At 44.6% G+C, this 15,571-nt stretch overlaps 1 protein-coding gene across 1 annotated transcript in view; it reads left to right on the top strand.

The window, feature by feature from the left end:
- The window catches only part of LOC310788468 (voltage-dependent T-type calcium channel subunit alpha-1I-like), a gene marked incomplete at both ends in the record, with an annotated part of 218,268 nt that overhangs the window by 65,148 nt on the left and 137,549 nt on the right, over positions 1-15,571 (top strand). The window contains 1 exon segment of the mRNA XM_083650017.1: positions 7,528-7,651. Coding sequence (XP_083506143.1) covers positions 7,528-7,651 — 124 coding nt within the window.

Below are 15,571 nucleotides of genomic sequence, written 5' to 3'. Positions count from 1 at the left end.
AGCATATAATCACCAGCTGCCCCAAACACACGTGGTTTGATCCACCTGGATGATGACACATTGGCCTGGCTCGCATCAAAGGAGCTGCAGGTCTAAAGACATACCACAGAAGAAGAGAGTGAGAGAGAGAGAGAGAGAGAGAGAGAGAGAGCGAGAGAGAGAGAGAGAGCGAGAGCGAGAGCGAGAGAGCGAGAGAGAGAGAGAGAGAGAGAGAGAGAGAGAGAGAGAGAGAGAGAGAGAGAGAGAGAGAGAGAGAGAGAGAGAGAGAGAGAGAGAGAGAGAGAGAGAGAGAGAGAGAGAGAGAGAGAGAGAGAGAGAGAGAGAGAGAGAGAGAGAGAAGTCCTCAGAGCCAGAAACAGAAACATGTGATTTGAAACTCCTTGGTTTGTGTGTGTGTGTGCCGCTCCCTCTAGCCTCTCTTTGCCTTGATGAAACATGAAGGCTTCGGAAAGAAATTCATAGGCATCAACCTCACTATTTATATTAGTCTTCAAGCATTGAAGCATAAAGCTTTAGATTAAAATGGCATATTAAGGTCATGAAAAACACAGTACATTCACTCAGGTGTGCCCTGCTAGTATTTATAGCTTCAAATGAACAATCATAAATGATGAAGCTCCAGAGCGGAGCTCCTCCCCAGAGCATCCATGTTGTCAGACCCAGTTAGCGGCTTAGCGCCCTCCCACCATGATTAAAGAGTGACACAGCTAGCCGTCCGCTAACACTGTCAGTGGGATTAGCTGGGCCGCCGTGAGTCAGCCCGCTGCCTCTGCCTCTTCCCGGGGGAGGCAGGGAGGGAGAGGTGAGGGTTCACCGTGACAAAGAGATTGACTGAGTCACTTCGATGTGTCATCGCAGATGCTGCTGATTCTGCTCGCTTTGACGGGTCGGGGGAAAGGAGTTTGAGACTGTGTTATGTGTGTGTGTAAGGGGTCTGCGAGGCTGAGCTGAGGTGGTGTGTGTGTTTTCGACTGAGAAAAAACTTCTGGAAAGTAACGATTGTTTCCGTTATCGATTCATCTGACTTTTTTTTCTTGACTAATTGATTAGTCGTTTGGTCTATAAAATTTCACAAAATGGTGAGAAATGTCTATTAGTTTCCCCCCCAATTTCCTAATTTGTTTTGTCTTCACAATAGTGATGTCAGTAAGATTTGGTTAGGTCAGAGCTATGGAATATTAAATCATCCATCTTTGCTCACTACACCTGCCTTTCTTACCCCCAGGTGTGCATAGGCTACATGAGAAGCAGATATTTATTGGTTATCGTATCGTCTGAAAAAAAATCCACATCGTCCATCCCTATCCACCTTATTTCTGGCGGCCATGATGCACCATGGGTGCTGCTTCCTTCTGCTGTCCTCTTCCCCCGTTACGTCTAGCTTGACACAACACAGCCCGTCTAATGTACCCGTCTGTAAACAGTGCAGCTGAGCTGATAAATGCCGACTTGTTCAACGAGCAACAGGTTAGTGGATGTGATAGATAACATCATTAGGCTACATTCCCAAAATGAGTGTTATTTTGTGACGAGCAAACTTTTAACGTCGGAGTTCGACAAGGAAATGCAATGCGAAGAGGCATGTGCTGCAGTCATGGGTCCTGAGTCTGGGGCCATGAGTACTATCCAGGCAGCGTCAAGCCAGCGTAAACACAGCTGCTCACGTATTTTACAGCTGGAGCCTCACAAAAATAAGGTGGATAGTTGGTGATAATTTTTTTGTCGACCGACTAATTGATTAATCAACTAATCATTGCAGCTCTACTGCAAAGACTTTTAATCTGAAGACTTAAGGCTCTGAGCTAGGAGTTCAAGTGAGCCTTGTGGAAACACCAGAAAAAGCACCGTGCACCAACTGTTCTTTGTCTCATTGCTAAGTCCCAAACAGAGTCTATGCCTCTTTATGTATTTTCTTTATCTCACACTCACTTGCTCTCTCTCTCTCTAGCTGTGTTTCCATTACAGTTTTTCGCAACTTTGACAATGTACAATTGCGACTTGTAGGCGTTTCCATTGAAGTTGAGTTTGGTCTGACGGCGCGCACACCTGAACGCAATTCCCGTTACCAGCAGCTGCCACAGTGATTACGCACGGGGATCTGCCCCATATCCCGTCCCCTGCATGCTCAACTCCAACCAATGGTCAATGCAAATCACAACATGAAGTTACAACGCATATAAACGAGCCTGATTATCAATTCAAAAGAAAATGAGTGGCAACATGTTGCTGGCTGCGGTGAATGCAGTGAGCGCGACAGACAGAGGAAAAAAGGTAGCCTAATAACTGGTCCGATTTAGAGATGGAGGGGGGAAAAGGCTGATTTGGTGCAATAATTGGAATGTCGTGTATTATAATTATAACATTGCACATAAAACCTGTGTAATGTATTACTCACAGTCACTGTATTCACTTCAGTCAGCAGCACCGCACCGGTGTGTGCTTTTCATCAGGCAGCCTGTCACCATGGACCGATTTCTGCCATTAAACATTATCTATTTTCCCCGGCTCCGCTTTTGCACAACACTCGTCGTTCTGCTAGGTAGCGTTGCTTCAAAGTTTTCCACTTGCTGCAGGGGTTTTGCCACGGCTTATCGAACCCTTTCTCCCTCATTTTCCGCTCCTTTTCCAAAGGAGAAGATGGGTCACATGACGTGCAAATGCGGAAAATGTGTTTCCATTACACTTTTGCGATAAACTGCTATATCGACACGTCTGAAAAACCACCTCATGAGAGCGCAAAACTTTTTGCGATATTTGGGAGGTTTTTCGAAATTTACGTGTTTCCATTACCCAATTTCTATTGCGATATTTAGATTTTGCGCATTTCTGAGGGTAATGGAAACACGACTTCTCTCTCTGTCTCGCTCTTTCTCTGTGAGTGCCTGTGTTCTTGGCTCTGGCTATGCTTCCTTAGAGCCCCGGGGCAGGTTTTTTAGTTGGCTATGGAACTGCTACACACACACACACACACACACACACACACACACACACGAACGATACACAGACCTGATTGATTTTGCATTGCCTGTCGACGTACAGTATAATGTGTCCCAAAGTGTTTGTGCTTGTTCTTGCTGGGAGGGCCACATTAGCCATCGTTTGCTCTGTTACGCCTAGGAATGAATGAAAGTCAGAGAGTAAAGAGAACACTTCAGCCAAAAGGGAAGGTGATGGTGATGAGAGAAGGCATTATCTTTCTACCCGTCTTTGGCCTGATATTACCTGTCCACTGTGTTGCCCCCCAGAGAGCAGCGCTGAAGTGATGGCACAGGCAGAGGAGAAGATAAGGGCCTAGTGTTTCCCCTATATGAAGCGGCAGCCATCTTTGAAATATGGCTGCTGCTATTGAATTCCAGTGTACTTTTCTTTTATTACTATAATTTTTTCTCTTTAGAAACTAAATAAGTTGAGACCATTTAGAAACTAATCAGTACTATATAGTAAAGCATACAAGTAACTTTGCACTATCAATTTTATTTACTCTCCTCACTATCTCTTACTAGACAGGACAGGATAGGGCACGCTTTGCAAGCACCACAGCTGATGCAACTTCATCCTAGAGGAAACACTGGTTGGAGAGAACTCTGTGTGTGTGTGTGTGTGTGTGTGTGTGTGTGTGTGTGTGTGTGTGTGTGCGTGCGTGCGTGCGCGTGTAAGATACACAATGAAAAAAGGGAATAAGAGAGATTTGCAAACTGCAAAGTTCAAAAATACAAAAAAAAAAGAAGCTGGTGAAAAAATAAATAAAACAACAAAGAGCGGTTGAGACTTTCCTCCAGTGGCTCAGAAAGAGAATAGAACACAGAAGTCAAAGAACATAAAGATGATGCTGGAAGCTAAACATGTGAGAGATAAAGAGCTGCAACTGTCTTTATGCCCCCCCCCCCCCCACCCCACACACACACACACACATGCACACACATTCAGATTCACTTTTACTGCCACAGCAGGTTATCAGATTACATAAAGGAATTGGCCTCGGTGTAAGTATGCAGCATAGCGGACACATCAATAGTCAGAAGACAGAAACAATACAGAAAGACAATCACACAAACAATCAAAGGTGCATTCCAATATATCATCACTCACATCTCTAACCCCCTACAGTCACAATATGTATTTTGCATGTGAATTAGCAGTTGCAATTGTATTAGCATGTGTGCATAGTGCCAACATGATGAAGTCTGTGGGACTGTAGAGAGGTGTGCATGGTGACAAGGTGACTTCCTGTGTGTGCATCGCAGGAAGAGCTGAGACGAGTAGAGGGGGGGGCACTGTGTGTGCATCGCAGGAAGAGCTGAGAGGAGTAGAGGGGGGACACTGTGTGTGCATCGCAGGAAGAGCTGAGAGGAGTAGAGGGGGGACACTGTGTGTGCATCACAGGAAGAGCTGAGAGGAGTAGAGGGGGGACACTGTGTGTGCATCACAGGAAGAGCTGAGAGGAGTAGAGGGGGGGGCACTGTGTGTGCATCGCAGGAAGAGCTGAGAGGAGTAGAGGGGGGACACTGTGTGCATCACAGGAAGAGCTGAGAGGAGTAGAGGGGGGACACTGTGTGTGCATCACAGGAAGAGCTGAGAGGAGTAGAGGGGGGACACTGTGTGCATCACAGGAAGAGCTGAGAGGAGTAGAGGGGGGACACTGTGTGCATCACAGGAAGAGCTGAGAGGAGTAGAGGGGGGACACTGTGTGTGCATCACAGGAAGAGCTGAGAGGAGTAGAGGGGGGACACTGTGTGTGCATCACAGGAAGAGCTGAGAGGAGTAGAGGGGGGACACTGTGTGCATCACAGGAAGAGCTGAGAGGAGTAGAGGGGGGACACTGTGTGCATCACAGGAAGAGCTGAGAGGAGTAGAGGGGGGACACTGTGTGCATCACAGGAAGAGCTGAGAGGAGTAGAGGGGGGACACTGTGTGTGCATCACAGGAAGAGCTGAGAGGAGTAGAGGGGGGACACTGTGTGCATCACAGGAAGAGCTGAGAGGAGTAGAGGGGGGACACTGTGTGCATCACAGGAAGAGCTGAGAGGAGTAGAGGGGGGACACTGTGTGCATCACAGGAAGAGCTGAGAGGAGTAGAGGGGGGACACTGTGTGTGCATCACAGGAAGAGCTGAGAGGAGTAGAGGGGGGACACTGTGTGTGCATCACAGGAAGAGCTGAGAGGAGTAGAGGGGGGACACTGTGTGCATCACAGGAAGAGCTGAGAGGAGTAGAGGGGGGACACTGTGTGTGCATCACAGGAAGAGCTGAGAGGAGTAGAGGGGGGACACTGTGTGCATCACAGGAAGAGCTGAGAGGAGTAGAGGGGGGACACTGTGTGCATCACAGGAAGAGCTGAGAGGAGTAGAGGGGGGGGGCACTGTGTGCATCACAGGAAGAGCTGAGAGGAGTAGAGGGGGGGACACTGTGTGTGCATCACAGGAAGAGCTGAGAGGAGTAGAGGGGGGACACTGTGTGTGCATCACAGGAAGAGCTGAGAGGAGTAGAGGGGACACTGTGTGTGCATCACAGGAAGAGCTGAGAGGAGTAGAGGAGGGGACACTGTGTGTGCATCACAGGAAGAGCTGAGAGGAGTAGAGGGGGGGACACTGTGTGTGCATCACAGGAAGAGCTGAGAGGAGTAGAGGGGGGACACTGTGTGTGCATCACAGGAAGAGCTGAGAGGAGTAGAGGGGGGGACACTGTGTGTGCATCACAGGAAGAGCTGAGAGGAGTAGAGGGGGGACACTGTGTGTGCATCACAGGAAGAGCTGAGAGGAGTAGAGGGGGGACATTGTGTGCATCACAGGAAGAGCTGAGAGGAGTAGAGGGGGGACACTGTGTGTGCATCACAGGAAGAGCTGAGAGGAGTAGAGGGGGGACACTGTGTGCATCACAGGAAGAGCTGAGAGGAGTAGAGGAGGGGGGACACTGTGTGCATCACAGGAAGAGCTGAGGGGAGTAGAGGAGGGGGACACTGTGTGTGCATCACAGGAAGAGCTGAGAGGAGTAGAGGAGGGGGGACACTGTGTGCATCACAGGAAGAGCTGAGAGGAGTAGAGGAGGGGGGACACTGTGTGCATCACAGGAAGAGCTGAGAGGAGTAGAGGAGGGGGACACTGTGTGCATCACAGGAAGAGCTGAGAGGAGTAGGGGGGGGACACTGTGTGCATCACAGGAAGAGCTGAGAGGAGTAGAGGGGGGACACTGTGTGTGCATCACAGGAAGAGCTGAGAGGAGTAGAGGGGGGACACTGTGTGTGCATCACAGGAAGAGCTGAGAGGAGTAGAGGGGGGACACTGTGTGTGCATCACAGGAAGAGCTGAGAGGAGTAGAGGGGGGACACTGTGTGTGCATCACAGGAAGAGCTGAGAGGAGTAGAGGGGGGACACTGTGTGTGCATCACAGGAAGAGCTGAGAGGAGTAGAGGAGGGGGACACTGTGTGCATCACAGGAAGAGCTGAGAGGAGTAGAGGGGGGACAGCGGGGGCCATTAGCATGCTTCACTTGCGAAAAACAAGCCTGTGGATGAACAGCTTAAGAAAAAGAAAATCCTCATTATATGGACGATGTATTTCAATTTGTTTATCTATATACATATTTATCTTGTGTTTGAGAGGATGAAAATGGCAAATATGATTAGTATTCTAGACGTTGTTTGAAGTTCATGAATTTTTATCTGGCTATAATGTAAAATAAATATCATAGAAGGTGAGTCATAATAACCTGTGTTACATCATCCCCTCTCTCCTGCTGTATGGCATCTTCCTGGGTAAAAAAAATAAAGGGTTGGCAAATGTTGATCTTTTTCCTCCTCATTTTCCTTGATGCAATAATGCACACTGCCGAGTGGCAGCTGCAGAGCCTCTAAGCTGTCGTGACGTGTCGTCTGCACGCTGTGACAGCAGTGTGACCGCCATGTGACCGCTGTGTGCTTTGTAAGACAGCACTGTCATACACAACAGTGAGTCAGTCGTACACATGCCAAGACCAACACCTGTGATGTGTCTCTATACTTGTGTCTCCTACTTTGGGGAATAAACTCATTTCATAAACATCCAGAGGTCATTATGCATGTTCTGCTTCATTCGTATGCATTTCAAGCTTAAGACACTATTGATTATATGATTCAATGTTTCTATTTCCAGACTTAAGATGGTTATGAATCACATTTGCATTAAACGATGACCTCTACTTTTGGAGAGCAATTTCTTTTCTTTTTTTTTCTTTTTTTCTTTTTCCCAAATGTGAAAATGATTTTGGAGCCAATCTCTGTGGCTGCTGGTGAGAAGACTGTCCTCATGATGGAAAACCATCATCTAATAATTCTCTAATAATTCATATTTAATGAGGTGCATTCCAAATTGAGATTTCCACCGTTTGATGCGATGTCTAATCTTTTACAAAATAACTAACAGCACAAATTGTACAACCCCAAAAATGGATATGATGTGTTTTGGAAATGAACTCTTCATCTGCAGCTTTATTGGAAACAAATATGAGTATGTGTGTCTGCATTTGTCCTCAACCGCTATGCTCCTTGACTCCAGTCCTGTTAACACGTGGTTCGAGAGGATCAGCATCATGGTGATCCTGCTCAACTGTGTGACGCTGGGCATGTACCAGCCCTGTGAGAACATCGACTGCACCAACGACCGCTGCCAGATACTGCAGGTACTGTACACTCTGTGTGTGTGTGTGTGTGTGTGTGTGTGGGGAGGAGGGGGGGCGGGGGGTTGGTACTGCGTCAACACAATGATTAACTTGGTTATGTACTGTACAGTCGGGCCTCATCAATTCCATTCAATTCAAAGACCCCATGGTAGACAAAACAATACAGAGACAAGATCAACAAGATGGAACGACAATATTACGCTACTCATTTAGATAGATACGACAAGAAAGGTTAAATACTATATTGTGAGTTGTGAAGGCAACTGGGATATTGGACATGATCTCTTCAGCACTAAGCAACTCGTCAGCACTGTTACTGTCACTGTCCCTCAGGCTATACGCTACAGTATGCTGACACAGCAGACTGTGCAGCTATAGGCCACTTCCTTCCAGGATCTGTGTTTACTCCAGCTCTCCTACCAGGGACAAATTGACACTTCTGCCTTCTTTTTTTTCTCTTAAAAAAATAAAATAAAATCTCCGCCAGGCAGAAAGCTTGGAGATCATGCCTTCAGTCATGTGTGAGTGTGTGTGTACTCTATCTGTGTCTGTGAGCAGCTAATCTCACATTCTACTGGACCAATCAACCTATATTGTTTGTGGTGATGGGCTATCCAGGGAAGGTCCTAGGCAGGCCGTATACAGTCCTGGACCCACCTGGACAACCAGTTGATGGCCACACCCCACGTCGGTTTGGGCTGAAAATGTGTATGGAGGGATGTTATGATCCGGGGAAGGTCATGGGCAGGTTGTAAAGTCCTTTCTGGCCAAGCAAAATACGCTGTTGTGTTGCTTTGTGCTTATTTAACAACGGTACATTGCTAGTGCAGCATAGAAACACATCTCATCTCATCTCTCAGTGGCGCCGCCCTTGTGAACAGATTAGACCGTTCAGAGCAGCCGTGGCACGGGCGGCTCACGCCCTGCAGCTACACTCTATTTTATTGTGCGAGCCGCCAGCGATTGTGTGAAGCCAGGCAGGAAGTAAAGTACAAGATGTGACCAGCGTGGAGCAAAACAAACTGCTTCTGGTGTGAACGGCCAGGCTCCTGCTCCAGCTGAATTTACATGCGGCGACACTTTTGGGTGCAGTGTGTTTGTGGCATCTGTGAGTTGGCTGTGCAATTACATAGGTAACGTACTTCCTCAAAACCGTTTCATTTATTCCGTGTTTTGATTCTTTGGCAGTATCACATACTACTTTCTATTGGTTTGTGATCTCATTGCTTGTGTTAGTAAGCAGTGCTGGTCTGAGATGGGGATGTGTTGCTGGCTGGTTGATTTATGATTATTGGCACCAACTGACTGAGGGCTCAGTGTGCAGCTATTATAATTCCTTGTAAGTAAATTGGTAGGCTTATTTTGAGGTGTAAAAACAAGCATAAACCCAGCACTCACAAATCAAACATCTTGTTTATTTAGGGCAAAATAATTAACACATTTCAGCTATGAGCCATCATCAGCGTGATGATGGCTTATTGCTGAAACACGTTTGTTCTCTTGTCCTAAATAAATAAGAAGACTTTTGATTTGTGAGTGCTGGTTTTATGTTTGTTCTGATCCTTGCTACAACTGTGCACCCCATAGAGAGTTAAAGACTTGGAGCTGTGCACGTTTCTGCTTTCTACCGCACCTTCATTTTCAGGTGTGCCAAGAAGGAAAATCAGATTAATTCTGCCCCAAATGCATTTGTTGTTGTCCCCCCCCCCCCTGCATAATTCTGCATGTGGGGTTTGTGCTGGATGTCTGCATTAACTCACTTCTACAGTATACAGTATAACACATGAGACTGGAAAACACATCAGATAATCCCTCACAGCCCAAATTATAGTAGGTACTAGTTCTGATACCCGTTGGAGCATGCAATCAGGTGGGTGTGTGTTGGGCAACTGCTGGATGCTGTGGGTAATGCTATCACTAATGGCTGATACCCATTGGAGCATGCAATCAGGGTATGATGCTGTCATGATATGGCACAGTCAGGTGCAGGGTATGATGCTGTCATGATATATGACACAGTCAGGTGTAGGGTATGATGCTGTCATGATACGACACAGTCAGGTGTAGGGTATGATGCTGTCATGATATGACACAGTCAGGTGTAGGGTATGATGCTGTCATGATATGACACAGTCAGGTGTAGGGTATGATGCTGTCATGAATATGACACAGTCAGGTGTAGGGTATGATGCTGTCATGATACGACACAGTCAGGTCTAGGGTATGATGCTGTCATGATATGACACAGTCAGGTGTAGGGTATGATGCTGTCATGATACGACACAGTCAGGTGTAGGGTATGATGCTGTCATGATACGACACAGTCAGGTGTAGGGTATGATGCTGTCATGATACGACACAGTCAGGTGTAGGGTATGATGCTGTCATGATACGACACAGTCAGGTGTAGGGTATGATGCTGTCATGATATGACACAGTCAGGTGTAGGGTATGATGCTGTCATGATACGACACAGTCAGGTGTAGGGTATGATGCTGTCATGATATGACACAGTCAGGTTTAGGGTATGATGCTGTCATGATACGACACAGTCAGGTGTAGGGTATGATGCTGTCATGATATGACACAGTCAGGTGTAGGGTATGATGCTGTCATGATATGACACAGTCAGGTGTAGGGTATGATGCTGTCATGAATATGACACAGTCAGGTGTAGGGTATGATGCTGTCATGATACGACACAGTCAGGTGTAGGGTATGATGCTGTCATGATATGACACAGTCAGGTGTAGGGTATGATGCTGTCATGATATGACACAGTCAGGTGTAGGGTATGATGCTGTCATGATACGACACAGTCAGGTGTAGGGTATGATGCTGTCATGATATGACACAGTCAGGTGTAGGGTATGATGCTGTCATGATACGACACAGTCAGGTGTAGGGTATGATGCTGTCATGATACGACACAGTCAGGTGTAGGGTATGATGCTGTCATGATACGACACAGTCAGGTGTAGGGTATGATGCTGTCATGATACGACACAGTCAGGTGTAGGGTATGATGCTGTCATGATACGACACAGTCAGGTGTAGGGTATGATGCTGTCATGATACGACACAGTCAGGTGTAGGGTATGATGCTGTCATGATACGACACAGTCAGGTGTAGGGTATGATGCTGTCATGATACAACACAGTCAGGTGTAGGGTATGATGTGCTTGCCAAGTGTTTTCTCTCATTCTTCCTCTCCCTTCTCTCCTTTCCTCCCTCGTCATCTGTGTTCCTCTTCCACCTCCCCCTCGTCCTACATCCCCTCTTCTCTCTCTCTCCCTCTCTAACGAGCATATTCTCTCCCCAGGTACAGTAGTGTGTGAGGGGTCCTGTTCTGCTGGTTGCTAATGGTAACAGGAGGGGATTTTGCTGACGGGGCTTAGAGAGTTAGAGTGGCCCTCAGCAGCACTGGCATGCTTCCCTGGCCTTCTGTGAAATATCCCAGTCTGAGCCTGGCTTCAGAAACACTGACAGTAACAGACACACACGTATGCCTATAGCTACAGAATGTATACACAGAGACTACACCTATCCATACACACGTGTACTGTACATACACACACAAAACACACACTGTTATAGTCATGCCATCCCACACAGCCAGCAAAGTGGTGGTTATTGCACTTGAAATGGACTTGGACGGGATGTGACGTGCTTCATAAAATGTCATAAGACCTATCAAATGTCACCTGTTGTTCACCCTTTTTAATGCCACTGCTAATGTGCTAATAACACACAGACATATTAAAACAATGATTGCGCCAGCTATTGTAGCCTGTATTATCTGTCGCACGCATGTGTGTGTTTGAGAGAGAGAGAGAGAGAGAGAGAGAGAGAGAGAGAGAGAGAGAGAGAGAGAGAGAGAGAGAGAGAGAAAGAAGTCACTAAATGAACTAAATGAACCTTTGTCATCATGATGCCTTTATACATTAATAAATCTGGTCAGGCACTCATTCCATTTGCCTCATTCCATTTGTGTGTGTGTACACACACACACATACACACACCTTTTTAAACGGTCCGCACCGCAACCACAATCCAGATGACCTACTTACCAAGTCCTCTCTGCATGCCAAATACGCACCATGACAGCTTATCGTATGAAGTAGCTATCCGTACCAGCTCCTATAGAGTACCGCAGGATGAGTCGATATTAGCAAATCGCCGCCATGCTGGTTCATAAGGGAAAAAGGTTATGTGATTTGAAAAATTTATGAGAGTGGAAAGTTGTGTTCAGCAGGATCATCTTCACAAACGAGGACCACTTTTATTATTATTATTATTATTTTTTGTACTTTTTATTTAATGCATTTCAGCCAGGCCCGAACTTTGGTCAGGTCAGGCTGGCCACTTTTATGACTTTTGAAGTTTTTGATTTTCTGAAAATCGTGTTAAAAAACACATTTACACTTCATTAGTCATAAAAATGGTCCTGCTCAGCTGAACACACATTTCCACTCCCATAAACTTCTGTTAACCACAGACCTTATTTCATGCATTGCCGAAATCCCCATTCTAAAACCCCATAGCCTTTCCCCCTTACAAACCAGCATGGCGGTTATTTCTGGGTAATCCTACAAAAACACGTCATCCCTGCGGTAGCCTACTCTATACTTCAAATCATGAAATCGCTAGACAGCCTCAACCTCTTTACAAATCGCCTTGACGATGGAACTTGATAGGATGATTGAAGAGGAAGCCGGTGATGGTGACAAGTGACTGTGATGAATCCATTTCCTGTTCACTCGGAGCAGAGTGTGACAGGGACTAGACTGATGCCGCCAACGGCAGATTACATGCGTACTGTAGCGCCGGCTGCATTATTTATCAAAACATGGTTTAAGCAGCATGTGAGACTGATCGTCTCATCTTCTCCATTGCAGGCCGCCAGCGCTCGTACGCTGGCTGTGTTACTTTGGGCTCAGGAACACACATGCTAGCTTCAAATGCATAGCAATAGAGCAATACTCACAGATATACTCATAAACACAAAACGCATAGCAATAGAGGAATACTCAGATATACTCACAAACGCATAGCAATAGAGCAAGACTCACAGATATACTCACAAACACATAGCAATAGAGGAATACTCACAGATATACTCACAAACACTTAGCAATAGAGGAATACTCACAGATATACTCACAAACACATAGCAATAGAGGAATACTCAGATATACTCACAAACACAAATGCATAGCAATAGAGGAATACTCGCAGATATACTCACAAACACATAGCAATAGAGCAATACTCACAGATATACTCACAAACACAAACACATAGCAATAGAGGAATACTCACAGATATACTCACAAACACAAACGCATAGCAATAGAGGAATACTCACAGATATACTCACAAACACAAACGCATAGCAATAGAGCAATACTCACAGATATACTCACAAACACAAACGCATAGCAATAGAGGAATACTCACAGATATACTCACAAACACAAACGCATAGCAATAGAGGAATACTCACAGATATACTCACAAATACAAACGCATAGCAATAGAGCAATACTCAGATATACTCACAAATGCATAGCAATAGAGCAATACTCACAGATATACTCACAAACGCATAGCAATAGAGGAATACTCACAGATATACTCACAAACACATAGCAATAGAGGAATACTCACAGATATACTCACAAACACAAACACATATCAATAGAGGAATACTCAGATATACTCACAATCGCATAGCAATCGAGCAATACTCACAGATATACTCACAAACGCATAGCAATAGAGGAAAACTCACAGATATACTCACAAACACATATCAATAGAGCAATACTCACAGATATACCGTACTCACAAACACATAGCAATAGAGGAATACTCACAGATATACTCACAAACACAAACGCATAGCAATAGAGGAATACTCACAGATATACTCACAAACACAAACGCATAGCAATAGAGCAATACTCACAGATATACTCATAAACACAAAACGCATAGCAATAGAGGAATACTCAGATATACTCACAAATGCATAGCAATAGAGCAAGACTCACAGATATACTCACAAACACATAGCAATAGAGGAATACTCACAGATATACTCACAAACACTTAGCAATAGAGGAATACTCACAGATATACTCACAAACACATAGCAATAGAGGAATACTCAGATATACTCACAAACACAAATGCATAGCAATAGAGGAATACTCGCAGATATACTCACAAACACATAGCAATAGAGCAATACTCACAGATATACTCACAAACACATAGCAATAGAGGAATACTCACAGATATACTCACAAACACAAACGCATAGCAATAGAGGAATACTCACAGATATACTCACAAACACAAACGCATAGCAATAGAGCAATACTCACAGATATACTCACAAACACAAACGCATAGCAATAGAGGAATACTCACAGATATACTCACAAACACAAACGCATAGCAATAGAGGAATACTCACAGATATACTCACAAATACAAACGCATAGCAATAGAGCAATACTCAGATATACTCACAAATGCATAGCAATAGAGCAATACTCACAGATATACTCACAAACGCATAGCAATAGAGGAATACTCACAGATATACTCACAAACACATAGCAATAGAGGAATACTCACAGATATACTCACAAACACAAACACATATCAATAGAGGAATACTCAGATATACTCACAAATGCATAGCAATAGAGCAAGACTCACAGATATACTCACAAACACATAGCAATAGAGGAATACTCACAGATATACTCACAAACACTTAGCAATAGAGGAATACTCACAGATATACTCACAAACACATAGCAATAGAGGAATACTCAGATATACTCACAAATGCATAGCAATAGAGGAATACTCGCAGATATACTCACAAACACATAGCAATAGAGCAATACTCACAGATATACTCACAAACACAAACACATAGCAATAGAGGAATACTCACAGATATACTCACAAACACAAACGCATAGCAATAGAGGAATACTCACAGGTATACTCACAAACACAAACGCATAGCAATAGAGCAATACTCACAGATATACTCACAAACACAAACGCATAGCAATAGAGGAATACTCACAGATATACTCACAAACACAAACGCATAGCAATAGAGGAATACTCACAGATATACTCACAAATACAAACGCATAGCAATAGAGCAATACTCAGATATACTCACAAATGCATAGCAATAGAGCAATACTCACAGATATACTCACAAACGCATAGCAATAGAGGAATACTCACAGATATACTCACAAACACATAGCAATAGAGGAATACTCACAGATATACTCACAAACACAAACACATATCAATAGAGGAATACTCAGATATACTCACAATCGCATAGCAATCAAGCAGTACTCACAGATATACTCACAAACGCATAGCAATAGAGGAAAACTCACAGATATACTCACAAACACATAGCAATAGAGGAATACTCACAGATATACTCACAAACACAAACACATAGCAATAGAGGAATACTCAGATATACTCACAAACACATAGCAATAGAGGAATACTCACAGATGTACTCACAAACACATAGAAATAGAGGAATACTCACAGATGTACTCACAAACACAAACACATAGCAATATAGCAATACTCACAGATATACTCACAAACATGTTCATGCTCATAGGAGCACACAGATAAACACATAACAATAGAGGAATACTCAGATATACTCACAAACACGTTAATCCTCATAGGAGAACACAGATAAACACATAGCAATAGAGGAATACTCACAGATATACTCACAAACACGTTAATCCTCATAGGAGAACACAGATAAACACATAGCAATAGAGGAATACTCACAGGTATACTCACAAACACGTTCATGCTCATAGGAGAACACAGATAAA

Source organism: Poromitra crassiceps, assembly GCF_964638095.1.
Source record: "Poromitra crassiceps genome assembly, chromosome: 13".
Classification (NCBI taxonomy): domain Eukaryota; kingdom Metazoa; phylum Chordata; class Actinopteri; order Beryciformes; family Melamphaidae; genus Poromitra; species Poromitra crassiceps.
The sequence above is the reverse complement of the archived record's forward strand: the minus strand, read 5'-3'. Positions and strand labels throughout refer to the sequence as shown.